Source organism: Corvus cornix, chromosome 2, assembly GCF_000738735.6.
Source record: "Corvus cornix cornix isolate S_Up_H32 chromosome 2, ASM73873v5, whole genome shotgun sequence".
Classification (NCBI taxonomy): Eukaryota; Metazoa; Chordata; class Aves; order Passeriformes; family Corvidae; genus Corvus; species Corvus cornix.
In genome coordinates, this window is record NC_046333.1 from 41,530,452 (window position 1) to 41,546,311 (window position 15,860).

Below are 15,860 nucleotides of genomic sequence, written 5' to 3' on the forward strand. Positions count from 1 at the left end.
AGGAAACAGAGATGGAACATAGTGGCACATGAAGAAGGGTTTATTTTTCTTCCTCCCCCTCCTCCCCTTTCAATCAGTGCAAATTTTGCATACATTTTCTCTGCATTTCACTGTCCAGATAGAAAGAAGGATACATTTTGTGGAAGTGCTGATGACGTATAGATAGATGTGTGCAAAAAATTATAACTCAACCATAGAATAACTTTTCAAGGCTGCTGCAGTGACTACGATAATTTGATATGCAAGAGGATTTATTACTAAGATTACAAACAAAAGTTATGCACGTCATGTTTCTTGCTCTGCAGTAATCCTTCTACAGAAATTTTGGCGGCCCCTCGCCAAAGCCAGAGGAGGAACTCGATGGCCGGACGAGTGCCCGGGACTGTAGAGAGGAAGAAGAGGGTGCTCCGCGGAGGTGAGGGAGAGAGGGAAGGAGGCAGGCTGTTGTCTCACCACACATGGTCTTGTGGGAAGTGGGAATCTCAGGTTGAGTTACTCATCGGTATGGAGTCAGGAGTGTGCACAACCAATGATTTTGATGGCAGGAGGTAACGTACACATGTTTTTCAGGGAAGGTGCTGTAGGAGGACTTGCCGGCGGGCAGAAGGAGGTTTGTGCTGAGGGCTGTCATTTCCCAAGCATGGAATTCTTCTGATCCCAGGAGCCCATCGCCGCCGCCTCTGATGCTCTCCCTTCCTCCGGTACGAGCAGGGGGCTGGCGGCGCAGACCCGGCCGGGCAGGGGGGGCCGGGCGCCGTCCCCAGCGTTGCTCCCGGCGCCCCGGAGAGCGCGGCGGGGGTCGCGGGGCGGCGCTGCCCGGGCTGGGCGCTGCCCGCCCGCGCTGATTGACGCCGGCCCGGGCGGAGGCGGGTCCGCGGGGACCGCGCTGCTCCCGCCCGCCGCCGCCGCCGGGCAGCGGGACCCGCGCTCCGCCGCCGCCCCCGCGCTCTCCCGCTGGGATCGCGGTGCCGCCCGCGGCATGGCCGGCGCGCTGGGCAGGGGGGCGGTGTGCTGGCGGATGCGGAGCGCGGCGGGCGGCAGGAAGGAGAAGCCGCCGGGCGCCAAGCCCCAGCCCCGGCACGGTAAGGGGGCGGCCGCGGCGGGGCTCGGCGGGGCGCCCACCGAGGTGGGACGGGAGCCCCGAGGTCCGCGCGGGGCAGCCTCGAGGCCAACTTGCCTGTGACTTGTTTTACCCCTTCGGCTCCTGTGGGGCAGGGGGATCCTTTTCTCCTTTCCCTTCCAGCGGGTGCGGAGGAAGAGGAGCTCCTTGCTCCCAAATTCCGCCGAGCTGCGCCTTATGTCTTTTATTTGCCGAGGCGAAAGGAGAGGAACAGTGTTCGCGCGCGTTTTGGCATCTTGCTTTGATAACGGCTTGTTTGATTGTTTTTGCAGAAAGCATTTGCAACCTGGCAAACGCCAGTGACCCTGGGAAGAGTCTCTTTTGGCTTTCATGATCTTAATGCCCGGAAAGCACTGTTGAAAATTTTGCCCTGTGTGCTCTTGTCTCCTCCTCCCTTACTTGTTCGGGAAGACATGCTCTCTTCCAAGGCTAAGCAGCACACAGACAGTTCTCCCAAAATCAGATCCTGACTTTGAAAACATAGAAGGGAGTGGTGTTCCACGAACTATTGAAAACAAGTGTTGAGGTTCATGACCTTTGTGTGCTAAACACTGAATGCGGTTTACCCAGAGCCAAATCTGTCATGTACGGTTTCCTTACTGTACCGCTTGGCTGTCACCGTTCTCTGCTTTGAGGAACAAACCCAACTGTTTGTGGATCTGGTTGCAATGTCTGGAAATCTCTCTAGAGTTTGTTCTAGCTGTGTGTTCCCCCTTGAGTTTTAAATCCACTGTTCGGGTAAGTGTGTTTGCAGAAGTCTCTGACCTAATCCTTCAAGGGTAAGGTAGCAGCTTAAGTTGTGCTTGAGTTCCGCGTCAATTTGCGTTTGTTTGTTGTTGTATATGTTCGTCCCCAAAGTAACTTTGTGTCTTTCCCTGAGAAACTAATTTGGCTGAAGGAGTAATTTGTGCTCTTTACAAGTCCACAGATTGCTGTAGCTCATGCAGTACTCTTGATGACAAAGATGTTGGGATGACAGGGAACCCGGCATCTCAGGTGCTGGCATTTGGAGAAGATGCTTGCTAAGGAAAATAATACACCCAAATGCAGGTCTGAAACGAATAGAAGCTCAGTATTTCTCCCACCGACTGTCACCTGGGTATTTCTGAGATAGAGTGCTTTTGCAGCAACATCTTCTTTTTCATTTTGCTTCTTTGTGCCCCTTTCACAAGCCAAAAGAGGAAGCAGACTAAAAGTCGGAGCAAAGATTTTGTCAGTGGTTGTCAAAAACCCTCTAAAATAAATACTGTGGGGAAAAAAAAGTGTTATCTAGTTAGACAATAAAAGCGATTGTTTAAAAATTATTGTAAATATTTATCCTATTAATGCTAAGTGTAATGCTGGTAATAGGGTAGTATCATTTTATCACATGATAAAAATAGTTGATAGGATTCCTTTAAGCTGTATACCTGCTATGTGTGGATATTATACAGTAGCTAGGCACATAGACCAAAATTCTGGATGCAGTGAATTTGGTGGGAATTTTGCCACTGACCTAAGAAGAGCCAGAATTGAACCAACAGACTGTATAGTGTGAGGTGTCGGGCCAAACTGAAAACATTTGACTGATTCAGCTGTGCAGTTGTGGCAAAGTTTATAGCCCTGCATATGCTGCTATGGTAAATATATTATCACGATAGCTCTACCATAAATTATTTAAATTAGGGAGTTATAAAATAACTTGGTTCTAATTTACCTTAAGGAAAAAGGTGTAGTATGCTTCAGTCTATCAGGATTGCTTCTTATAACTGTTTTCTAAAGAATCATATGACACTAAATTCACATTTAAGTAATTGCTGCAACAACACAGAACACTGAATTACACTGAAGCCTGTACACTTTGCATCCTGATTAGATTTCAACTGTAATTTAAAAATAAGCACTCCATTATATTGTCCTTGCAAGGTGTACTAGACTTAGTTACCAGATCATTGACTAACAATTAACAGCTCCAAATGTAAGGTGAAAATGAAATTAGAGTAATTTGCATGTCCCTAATACTGATTGTGTGCTATAGGGAAATATTTGGGGTGAAAACCAAAGAAGTGGTATTACTTTAGTATGCTTGCAAAATTTTCAAAGTTACAGAAACACTGTTTTCAACAATGGACTTTTAAGTTAATTTCAGCTTTTGTAAGCAGTATTGATCAATTCATCATGCAGGAACAGAGAATTTGCTTAAATGTTTCAGCAAAAGCATTAGAGGGGTTACAAGTAAGATATACCTAAAAGTAAAATTGTAGTATGTGAACTGCCAACAGTTTTTAACAAGCAAACAGACTGACAGGTTTGACTCATTCAGACCCTCATGCATTCAGTTATCAAAGTTAGGTGGGAACTGTTCACAAAAGAACTGTATGAAATACTTTCAAATCTCTGTTTTTGCTGCAAAACCACTTCGGTGATCCACGAGCCTGCATTGGTAAAAAGTGTCATAGCTCTATGGATCTCAACAGCACTGTTATGATTGACACCATCTGAAGACCATGCAAAATATTTCTGTGTATGTTAGGATTAAGATATGTTTATTTGGGCATCACTTAAGGGTCTAAATTGGCAGGGTGCATATTGAGTTGCAGCTGAGCAAACCTGCTATTTAACTGAGTCAAGTTACAAATATTTTCCAGCTTTGACATTCTTCTCACCTTTTATATGAGGAATTATGGAGACTTTTTTATACTTTTCTCTTATTTTAAAATACAAATATGAAAATTGCCCTGTGATCTCGTGTGTAAAGGTTCTTGTTTTGTAGTTTCATACCATGTAAAGCACCATAAAGCTGAACTAGAATTTCCACCCATTGTGATCTAGACAGTAAATGAAGTCTTGTCAAGATTCCAGCAAAAAGTTTGAGATCCTGTTGATATGATGAATACTAACAGTCTTGTAAAAAGTTTATTTTTGAATGATTTAATGTTGGGTTAGCATTGGCACCTTACCTGTAAAATCTCCAAAGAACTTGAAAACTGAGAATGGACAGCAACAGCTGGAATTCTATTACAGATTCTTTTTAGGCAGAAGATGTTATGAAGTAACATAATGAAAAATACGTAAACAAAGTAATATTTTAGTGTGCTACTTAAGAAAACTTTGAAATACTTGTATGAGAAAACCTACTTCCTTGAGGAGTAGATGTGGAAAGTTTGTGACTAAAAGCTATGAAACGGAAATAAGTTTTAAATTACTTGGTACCGCCAGAAATACCTTCTGGAGAGAAAGCAGTGTTTTATAACTCTTTTAGAGCTATGGTAAAAACAGTTACCAGGGAAAAACAGCACAAGTAAATAGTGCTGGATGTATGTATAGGAGTGTGTGTATCCACGTAGGTGAAGTTTTAGACAGAAAACAATTACTTTTAATTTATTTGATTTTCTTTTTTTTTAAAAAAGAGCTCACAAAATGTGCCATATTTAGACTGGCAAGTACAAGTCCTCTGTGCTTCAGCCAGCACAGTGAATTCAGTTGGTTTTATGCCAATATGTTGAACTATACCCAGGTAGGCTGGATAAAGGAATATGAGCTCTAACAACACAGACTTCTTTTTTACCTGGATCTGCTGACTAATTTTAGTCTTTACCTGTCTAGAATTGTCACAGAATAAGACAAAAGCTGTTGTTGCCATGTTTGCTTGGTGTGATGGAAAGGTTGTAGTATGGGAAGGGTAGAAGTCAACACGTTATTGCTGCAGAGATGTGGTCTCTTCTAACTGTGTTGAACTGCTGGGAGAATGGAGAGAGAGGGAAAAAAAAACCCCCAAACCTGTTCATTGTTTTCCTCTTGTGTAAGCTTAGTTGCATGCCCATGTGCAAACACCCAGGTTGCTCCTGCAGTGGATTAATTCCACAGTTAACAGTAAGGCAATTAAATTGTGCTTGAGCTTTCCACTTTCAGATATTCTCATCTTTGTACATTTCTTCTTGAAATATTCAAGAATGTGCTTTAGTATTTTCTGTTGGTTTTTCCTTTTCTTCCTTCTCTGTCTCCTGGGAAATAACGTTGTTGGTCGTATTGAGGTAGTCATAACCAAATCTTCTGTTTTGCTCGAGGCGTAGTTCTCTCACCTCACTTTTTACGTGTGCCTTATTGTAGTATTTGTGAAAGTAAATGTGTGAAATTAATGTAGGTGTTTTTATATAAATGTGTATGTGCTTAATATAAAGTAATAGAAGTTTTCTTCTTGAAGCAAGAAAACGTATTTTCTGTGATCAGCTGGAGTAAACTGCAGGTAGACTTTTAATATTGAAATATTTTTGTAGCCTGTATGGAATGTATGAACATTGACATTATTTTTTTTTACATCTACTGACACTTTGATGCTTCAACCACTTTTGGAGTCTTGTTAGTAAGGGAGTGTACTGTGTAATGCAGACCTTGCTCTGAAGGCATGGCTTTCCAAACAATTGGATGGGTAAGGCTTTTGGCCTGGAGAACAAGAGAGGTTGGTTTGCCAAACATATTTTAACTTGATTAGCCTTTCCCTTTGTCCTTTGATGTAAGTGCTAGCTGTTACCTCTTTCTGTGGTTGTTTCTGTTTGTTTGTTTGTAAAAAAATTGTTTATTTGTTTCTTTTGCTTTGTTTTTCAAATTAATTCATTGTAAAAAAGGTAATACAACTAGTGGATGCCTCATTCATAGATGAGGATATTTATGAAACTGATAAAACCTAGAATTATAACTTCCACAATTAGAGAGAAGTAATCAGAGCTAAAAATCCATGGATTATTCTAAATTTGAATTTATGATATAATGACAAACCCACCCACTAGATCTTAGAAGCACACTCCAAATACAGTTTTATGATATTTATTTAGATCTAATTTTGGCACAGAAATGTAGTTAGGAAACCAAAGACTTCCCTTCCATTTCATACCCAGATATACTTTTCTGACTTCTTTTTTTTCTTTTTACAGAATATGTGGGTAGTTTTAATCAGACAGAGTCATAAGTCACCTTGCTGGGAAGTACAAGGTGTGATCTTAAAGGGAAAAAAAAAGAATCACTTTCCTGATCATTTGGCTTTTACTGTTGAAAATTCTGAAGCTAGGTGAAATGATTACTCTGACAGAACTATAGAAACTATCTCATTTCAGTACATTCTGAAATATTTTATATTTTGAATAACCCTGGCTCAGGGGCATTTAATACTTGCCTCTGGAAGTTTCCAGTCCTAGTATTCAATTTAACATCTCTGCCTTTGTCTTTCCATTTAGCCTTGCCATGTTAAAACAATGAATCATCTTGACCATTAACTACAGTTGGAATGCCTGTTTATGCACTGAATTTGTTTTGTCATGTTGCCTTAATAATTGATTGGAACTGTGGCAACTCCTGACAGCTTTCCCATATGAATTTGGGCTATTCCCAGTGCTGTTCTGAGCAGTAGAAGCATAAGCCATCCCCAGACCTGGAATGTCTTTATCTTCTAAGGGTTCAACTTGTTTTCTCATGAAACTGTAAGGTAGCATTTTCATTTTCTGTCTTCATGCATATGACACTGTGTAGGGGCTGTAATATTTCCTGTAACAGTTGAACAAGGAATATTGTTATTGTACATTCACTTTGACATATTCCGTTTTGTTGATGGATTTTAAATTGGTGCTGATTAAAATATTGAAACATTAAATGGCAAGTGAATCAAAACTATAATGGCATTCTTTGAATAATTTAGAGAAGTGACATGGTGCAAAGGAAGCACCATGGGCTACAGGGCAGGGAGGCTGTGCCAGCAAATGCAAATTTATACCTCTTGCCTTGTGAGTGGGCTTGGAGATAGCACTCTGGTTGCTATTTAAGCAGCATTTTGAAAATAAATGCCCTTTTATTAAAAAGGGATTTACTGGCAGTTCCTTGACTCATTAAATAGCATTTGCCTTAATTATGTAGTAGTAAGTATCATTGAGAGTATTTTGCTTAATTCCATGAAAAAACTTTGTTGCATTTGGAAGGCAAATACTGAAGGATCTACTTAATAAATAAGCCCAAAGTACTGTGTAAAATGTGTTCTTTTTAAGATGGCCTTGTGATCTTGTCTTGTGCACTGTAATGTCTAAGAATATTTTTTGTGTGCTCTTTATGACCAATTTTCATTGAGGTGTTGATGCCACATTCCTGTGGAAAGCATCAAAAAGTAGAAACGAGGAGTAGGAATTAGTGGGTAGAACTTTCTCCTGAAGGCAGATTAAAGTAGAATTGGTAGTTTGTGATAATGAACCCAAGAGCCTGTGGAAAAAAAGCAAGAAAAAAGAGTTGTTATAGTCAATGACTGCATTGCGCTTTGCTGTACAAACCATTCCAGTGTTTTGTTCAATGCTTATCACTCTGAAGCTCTGAAACTACAGAGCTGTCTTAACTGCTGGCATTTGTAGTGAGGGGGAGGAATGGGAGGTTGAGAAGAGATACTCCTTCTCCAGAAGTTGGGTTGAGTAAATTTGTGTAGTGTAACCAGATGTCCTCATCAGTTTCATCTCTTCGGCTGATAGGCGCTGTGGTTTCATGTGGGACGTCATGGTTGCTGCTAGACAAGAAGTGGGTGTGAGTAAAATTTTTTAGGAGGTAAGTGAGAGGAGGTTCTGTAATGAGAAGCTGTACACAGAGAGATCAAGGGACCCCTGCAAAACATTCATATCAGCAGGACTGCAGAACAGATAAGATGCTGTATTCTGGGATGGGCAGAATGTTTCAAGACTTCCGCATCATTTTAAAATATAAGACATCTTCATAATCAAGTCCTGACGTCATTAATGAGTGGCTTGTAATGTTCAAACACGAATTAGCGGGAACGGGAACACAATATTCAATTTTTAACTTAGAGGTGTGAATTTTTGGCTTTCTAGCTACTTGGAATTCCAAGAGATATTCAAGCATGTAAATCCATTTAAAAACCAAAGGAAAGTGGTTTTCTATAGAACACAATATATGTTTTAGGGAAACACGGTCTTTTCCAGTCCTGATGACATTGGAATTCTGTAGATTCTCTAGGGCAGGACTGCTCCCAGTCCAGGTATTGATTTCAGTTAACGCTGAAGTAGCCTGAGGGATGGTCAGTTGTTTGTGTTAATGGTACTGCTGGGTGCAGCCTAAATTGCTTTGAGCATGTGGCCTACAAAGGCAAGTTCCAATGAAGCAAGAAAGAATTTACCACTGTTTTTATTCATTGTGCAGTTGTGGAGGATGTCTTTTTATTTTTCACTGAGAAGTGGTAATAATCTGATTAGAACAGCAGCATATATTGTTGGGGTTTTTTTGTTTGTGGTTGTAGTGTTTGTTTTCTTAATGTCCAGGCTGAAAAGCTAGTCCTAGCTCAATTACTTTAATTTTTGGGAGAGGACTATGTTGCAAATGTAAAGGAGGGAAAAAGATCACCTTACAGAAACGGTAGTGACTGGAGTGAGATTCTGATCTTGGAAGGGTTTGATCTCATGGGCTGTAGCTGCTTGCTGTATGCACCAGATCAGTGAGCTGATTTTTCAGGCTTTCTGAATTCTTCTGTTTTGGCACTTGTTCCAGGGAGTGAACACACAAATGATCTCACAGAAGAGATGATTAAGTAACACCTGAGTTTTTCAGAGTTCTTAGCAGCATTGAGCAGTTGTTTCATTGCAGGGAGGGTTAAGCTGAAGCTACATCCTTGACTAGCTTATTTTCCCACTTATTCCTGCACCAACACAGTGCCAGTTTGATGGCAGATGGACATTTTTAGCCCAAGGCTTTTGTATTCTGCAAACTCAAACTCCATTTTATGATTTTCTCAGCATAAAAGGAAAGTGGCAAAATTATTTATTGATATATTTAGACAATTGTATTATGACTTTGGTGTGGGGGTTTGTTTGTTTTGGGTTTTTTTAAGATCTAGTTAAAATATTTAGATCCATTAAATTCTGATTGTATTCAGCATATCCAGTGGAAACCTGAGGAATATGCAGAATGATTCAGGTTGGAAGGATCCTAAGGAAGATTTCTAGTCCAGTTTCCTGCTCTGTGTCAGCTGTGAGATCAGACCAGGTTGCTCAGGGCTTTCTTCAATCCAGTCTTGAAAACATCCAACGAAGGCATGCACAAAATCTGGCAACTGGTTACTTTTTCACATCAAAATGCCAAAGAGACCCTGATAACTTTAGAAAAGTGTGAGTTCTAGGTAATGGCCATCTTCCTAGAAATAAGCCCAGGTGTAAGGGGTGCTAAATCGATTCCACTGATGATCTGAAGTACCACTTGCAAAACATAACGCAAGCTGCCTTATTTTAGGATGTTCCAGAAAAGATACCATGGAAAGCTAATAATTTGCTAATATCCATAGTGCTTTGAATAAAAAGAATTATAACTATTCCTAGGCTTGCAACCCCTTATCTGAGTTCACCTAGGAACTTAGTTAACTTTTTGAGAAATACAGAAGAGTAGGCCAGCTATCTGGCCATTCAACTATCTGCCTAAATCAGAAGTGCAGGTAAGATTTTGTGACAAGAAGGGTCTTGGCAACCTGAGTAACTGAAATATTCCAGTGCTGTTATAGCACAGAAGTCTCTGGTCATTATGGAAAGAGTCTGAAAGACAATGCTTTACTGTTTTTGGTGATCTGTGGGGGGTGTGTGTGTGTGTTTGTTTTGTTCTCTTTGGGTTTGTTTGTTTTGATTTGGGTTTTTTTTTGGCCCCCCACAGGTTCCCAGCTTTGGAGCAGTAGTGTGGCTGCTGGTTCTGATGTTCCACTTGACACCCTGCCCACAGGGTGGGTGGGTTTCTCTGGGTGTCCCCTGTGTCTGGCTTAAGGAACCTGACAAAGAACCTGCAGCTCCACTGCATCTTTATGTCCTGGTATCTTCTTCTGTACAAGCCTACAAGTGATTTTTACTATTTTCCAACAATATTCCTATGTAAGAAAGTTCCATGCAACATAGCCTGCATGCAGTAGTACAACCTTGCTGGTAATATATTTTCCTGATATAAAAGAGTACTGTTTTTCTTTACAAAGCACATTATAACTTTTGGTATTAACTGCCATTGTCTCACATATCCTAATTAATTCAGCTATTTGGTATAATTAATTTGTTAATGCTTCTGCAGTCATGTAATAGGATACATTGGTCTACCAGCAGTCTCAAGGCACTCATGTTAAAAAATTGTTTAGAGACTCACTTTCTTATTTAATAATATTTTAACAAGACCTTGGGATTTTTTTCTCTTCCTTGTCTTGTCCTCAAGTGTTTGTTTGTTGTTTTGTTTTCTTTAAATCTGACATCTGATTTTATCTTTGTCCCACTGCTTTTCGCAGGTTTTGTTTTTTAACAAGTAGATGGGTAAGCAGATATGATTCAGAAATCTTTGATCAATGGTTTTCCTTGAAGCCTACACTCCTGGTAATACTTCAGGTGTCAAAGCTAGGGGCAAAAGATGGTTGAGCAACTAGTTCAGTAAATAGAAGTAATTTATGATTTTCCTAATGTAGGGAAAAAATAAGAACTCTATCTGCTATCAAGGTTGTGAAAATTGGGCAGTGGCTGAATTTGTGATGCAAATCCCAAGATGGATTTCTCCCATTTCTAATATTTTACGTGTTTCTTGAGAGTTAGCATTCATACTTCAACAGTTGTTTTTTAAAACGTGTCTGTGTTTGAGAAAGGGTGTGTGAAGCCAATCCATACAGTAAAAGGAATTGCAATGAACTAATAGCTTTTTCAGGAATGTGTGTTCTCTGGTCATAACTTATGGAGACTTGAAGCTGGCACAGAGAAATGTAGGGTATGAAGGGTGCCATGAAGAGCTTTCATTGTCAGAGCAGCGCTGCACAGTGCGTGTCTGTGTTTACCACACTTTGTCGTTTGTATGTTTTTGCTACAGAAGACGACAGCAATCACAGCAGGCACTCCTGAGCAGCGTGGCTGGGAACTCTGCTGCCATCTGTGTTAGCGCTGCCTGTTCCTGTTGTGTGCTTGTTTCCATATGTATAGTTTAGCACTTAGTCTCTATCGCTATTGGAGTAGTATATCTGAAAACAGTTGTGATAATTAGAGTTGATGGCAAACAGTCATTTAGGAAGTTAATTAATTTGTTTTCAATGTATGTGCTCTGTTTTTATTTCTTTTTTTTTTTTCTTTAATGTCTCCTACTCCTTTAGAAACATTTCATGAGATACTACTGCTCATTCCAAACTTGAACTCATCATTTTTGGCTTTGAACATCGTAATAACCTCCACAGCAACCACTGTGATGCCATAAACAGAGGGTTTGACTTCAGGTGAAGAATGTAGGCAGTAAAAGCAGAATAACCCATAAAGGAAAATGTGGGAGGATGGGAAGGACAGGGAAAGTGATTATTCTAGCTTTCTGTGTAGTGATACACTACCCATCCCCCCGGAAATTTTATTTTTTTAATCTTTACTGATAGCTGAAAGATAATAAATTCTTTTAAGATGTCAGAGTAGAATTTCCATTTTAGACAGTATAATTGAAATTATATACAAGTAATGGAGTTTTATTCTGCATAAGGTTTCTTTTTCTCTCTTTCCATTCATTTTTAAAAAATCACTTTAGTAAATCCACTGTGGGAGGATAGTTTTGCTGCTGTACTTTTCCCAGGATGCAGCAAAAGAAATTGCATTTGCAGTTCACAGAGAATGAAATTAGACTTGCTCTGTCCTGATGATCCACTACTCCTACACCCAGCACATTTCTGGGAGAGACTCTTGCATGCTGTAAGAGACAGTGCCCTGATTGTACTTGCACCTGCTCTTGTGCATGAAGGAACAGGCACGTACTTGGGCCCACGTACCCCCAAATTAGAATTAGGCACTGTATGGAGTACCTCTGTGTGAGTGTCTGCCTTCTCTCTGAGGCGTCATTCTTGGAAGGGGAGACTTCAAATGTGTCACTTTGTTTGCTTATAGGGGCTGAGACAACTTTATGTTCTGTAATAGATTTATACCTGCTCAGAAATACCATGGTCTCAGAGAGCATCAGGTAGTTGAAGGATATCCGTTTTTATCTTGCATATTCACAACATAGTTGGGTGCTAACTGTAGTATCAGTAAAAAGTAATTGGGAAATGCAAATCTCATTGTAGCATCCAGAAGAGTGGACTGTCACTTATTTTGTTTTAGTTGGATGGTTGACAGAATGGCACACACTCCTTTTTCTTGTTGAGTAATAAAATCTTGCTCTTTAACCCTTCAGCCATCCATCCAATAGAGATTATGTACATAAACTTTTACTTCTAGTCTTTTGTATCTGGCCAGTTCTTTCCTTTGGTCTGTGGCTTCTCAAAAGCAGCTTCAGTTAGACAAACACTCAAATGACCTTAGTGCTCATGGAGCAACTTAAGTACCTGTGTGCCAGACCACACAGCAATAAGTACTTCCTTTTCTTACGGAACAGAAATTGAATGCCTATAATGCCTATAGAGAAAAAATTCTTCAATAAGAGCAGAGAAAGCCCAAGGATCAGCAAGGATCTCCATTTAATATAATGCTGATCCTGTGCTCCACAAAGCTGGTTAATGTGAGGAGGCTTACACTAGATATGTATCTTATATATATCTATATCTATGTAGGTATATATATAAAATGAGCACTTTCTATTCAACAATTCTGGCAGTTTTCATTTACATTTCAAAGGCAGAGAGAGAATGAGAGTACTCGTATCTGTAATTCCAATATTCTGATAGTCCCTCCATCTGGATGGTGGTTCCTGTGAAACTGACACAGTCTGGACAGTTTTCATCAATTTAATTTGTTCCATCTTCTCAGATGAGCCTTTAATCTCCTGTTTGCTGATCCTGGGTTTATAATCAGATTTGACAGTGATAGAATGGCAGTAAATATCTTGATATAAAAGTCTATAACATAGTAGAATTGTTCTTTCTCGCCTTACTCCTTGGTGAGGTGAAATTTTATTTGTGAAGTGTGAATAACTTTGAAGCATAAAGCTGCCTAGTTTCAGGCCATTTTCAGGTGCATCTGTTAACAAGTGAGATGTTTATTATTTTTTTCCCTCTCAAAAAAGGCAAGTAAAAGGCTTATTTGTTACCTGCTTCTTAATATTTTAGGAAATGATTTGATGTCAACTTGACTAGTTATTCTGTTTCCCAAGAGGTTGATAACATACTGTTCCAAATAAGATCTAAATAATAAATATTCGACCTGTGGATATAATTTTCATTCCTAAATAAAGCCATTCCTGAATAATTTTAATGCTGTCGACAAAAACCTTATAGTTAAGTGAATGAAAATATGTTTAACAGCTGCATTTAGCAAAAGCCTGTTCATGATTTGGGGGTTTTTTTCACTGTTTTGTATGCATGTGTTGGCTGCATAATTTCTGTATCTATTTTGCTTCCCATCAAAGTGGAAAAATCCTTTCTCTTTGCTTTTTAAGCCATCCTCTGCATAATCTTACAGGTCAAATTAATGGTAAAAATATTCAAAATAGAAGGTTGGAGATACACACAAAACGACGAGCATACCCAGGTGAAGTGCAACCGGTGCGTGTGGAATAAAGAAATGTTGCCCAAACTATAATCTGTAATCAGTCGTGTTTCATTTAATAAAGCTTTTTTTCCTTTCCTTGAATAATTTTACCTGGCTGTGTCTCTCCTTTAGTTTTTATATTCTTATTTATAATTTTGGCATTATCCCATTGTAGCCTATCTGCCTGTACTTAATCTTGGGAGGAGAAATACTCTAAACACACTGCCATATTTTCTTTCTTTCTCTCACTCTTCTTTTCATGATACACTAATTTCCATGTTTTTACTGTTCCAAAAATTCTTCCCCTTTATTCAGTTCCCATAACCTCAGTTAAATCTGAGCTTCACTGTCAGAGACAAGAATTTAAATGTGGTTTTTCCCCTCCTGCTTAAGCCTTTGCCTTTCCTTTTCAGGATTTGGTGTTCCTGCCACCTGTGTATTCAAATGTCCATCTGGCATACTACAGAGTTTTCTAATTATTTTTATATATATATATATATATATGTATATATATATGGCTGAGATATAAATGTTAATTTTCTTAAAGAAATTTGTGATGGTTTTCATGTGTGTGAAATTATTCCGTTTTTTTCTTCACAATTGTAATGAGAGTCAAAATTGTCAGCCCAATGAGCTCCAAATTCCACACTTGCTTATATAATAGTCCTGTAATTTTCATTTATGCTTTCTCTGCTTTCTCTTGGTTTTATGCCAATAACTCCAGGAAGATCAAACATAGTAAACTTTCTGGGTATAGCTTTAGAGATAGAACAGAAGATTCTGAGGAAACCATGCTCCTAACTATACACTTCAAGCCCAAACTCCAATCATGAGATGTACAGAGAAGTGCTGGTGATGATTGTCCTCTTGGGAAGCTGCTGTTTTCCTTGATGTTGCTGTTGGAAGAGGTCTTTGTTGTTTTGGGTACACATGAGTTAGAGAACTCTGGAAATTGCTGATAGAGAGAATCTGATTTAGGACATTCCCACAGATTTTGTGGGGGTAGGGAAGGACTGCATTAGTGCTCATCACTGACAAATGGTAAGAACCTTTTTTATTGGGTCATTGTTTCTGACAGTTTCATCCAGCTGCCTTTTCGGTTCTCTCTGGACATGTTGTTACAGAACTTTGAGAAGCAAATTGAAAAGTTGCATGCAGTAAATGAGCAGTGCAAGTTCCTTATTAATGCTACTTTTCCCTTTGGCAAGCTTTTCCACTTCAGAGAGTATATTTTTTCCCCTGCACTTAGAATTAATTTTGTATGCCTTGACAGCCAAATTATTTGATGTAGGAGTAAAACATCACATCTGTCCCTCACTGAAGCGGAACACTTGGACTGAGCTGGTCCTACCAGTGCACAATAGCATCAAATGGTCCATGGGCCTGAAGAAAATCTTCTGGTAGGAGGGAATTGCAATGTGTATGGGCAAATACAAAGCTGAGATGGAGTTAACAAATGGGGATGTGTTGCATTTATGTTCAGCATTCAGGCAAAAGTGATAACCATCATTGTTCATGCCAGCATGTAGCTGACTTTTAATTAGCTTGGAATTATGCTTTTGCTGGTTTAGGTGAAGGACGGTAAAGATTTTTTCAGCTGAAAATAAACTGCCTGAGATTTTTGGAGAGATTATTACTGAAACCAACACAATTCCTATAAAAACTTGAATTCTATACAACATATAAATTATTTTTTATATATGTTATATCCATGTATAAATTAAATATTGATGTATAAGAATAGAGTGCCTGTTGTGGAAAAGAATGTGCACAACTCCATATGAGAGGGGATGCAGCAATGCCTGACTCAACCAGTTGTAAGTGGTTTTCTGGCAGTGAGTGAAGTGCTGAATTTAATGATTTAAACATACAGGGACCTATAGGCAGTGTCTGCACAGTGGTTATTTGCATCTGAGAAATGGGAACAGGTATCCAAGGAATTTACTGAGGTAAGGTAATAGGTTTTTGAGTGTGCAGAAAGATATATGTACTCTGGGGAAAAGTAGCATGTGATCAAATCTGAATGCATAGGGCTTGAATGTTGTTGGCACTTTGTAAAATTGCTTATCAATATCTTTTTGAGTAAACAATTTACTTTAGCAAGTGTGCAATATTTTTAAGTGATGAAATAAATATGATAGCAGTGATAAGGAGGGTGATAGCAAAGAGTGTAACAAAACAGTAGAATTAGGACACCAAAGCCTCACACACGAGGTTTTATTTCCAGATACAGAACATTCTGCAACTGAGCCTGCACAATGTGAGTGTAGTATATTTACAAACGA

General features: G+C 39.4%; 1 protein-coding gene across 4 annotated transcripts in view; it reads left to right on the plus strand.

Annotated features, from left to right (window-relative positions):
* The first annotated feature begins 514 nt into the window (after positions 1-514).
* The window catches only part of ZNF385D (zinc finger protein 385D), a 422,159-nt gene continuing 406,813 nt past the window's right edge, over positions 515-15,860 (plus strand). For 2 of the 4 annotated variants that reach the window (XM_039548265.1, XM_039548266.1), the window contains exon 1: positions 948-1,082. In XM_039548265.1, coding sequence (XP_039404199.1) covers positions 980-1,082 — 103 coding nt within the window. In that variant the 5' untranslated portion in view covers positions 948-979. Of the gene's footprint in view, positions 702-947; positions 1,083-15,860 lie in introns of those variants that run through there. The other 2 variants (XM_010398957.4, XM_010398959.4) reach the window with 2 other exon arrangements.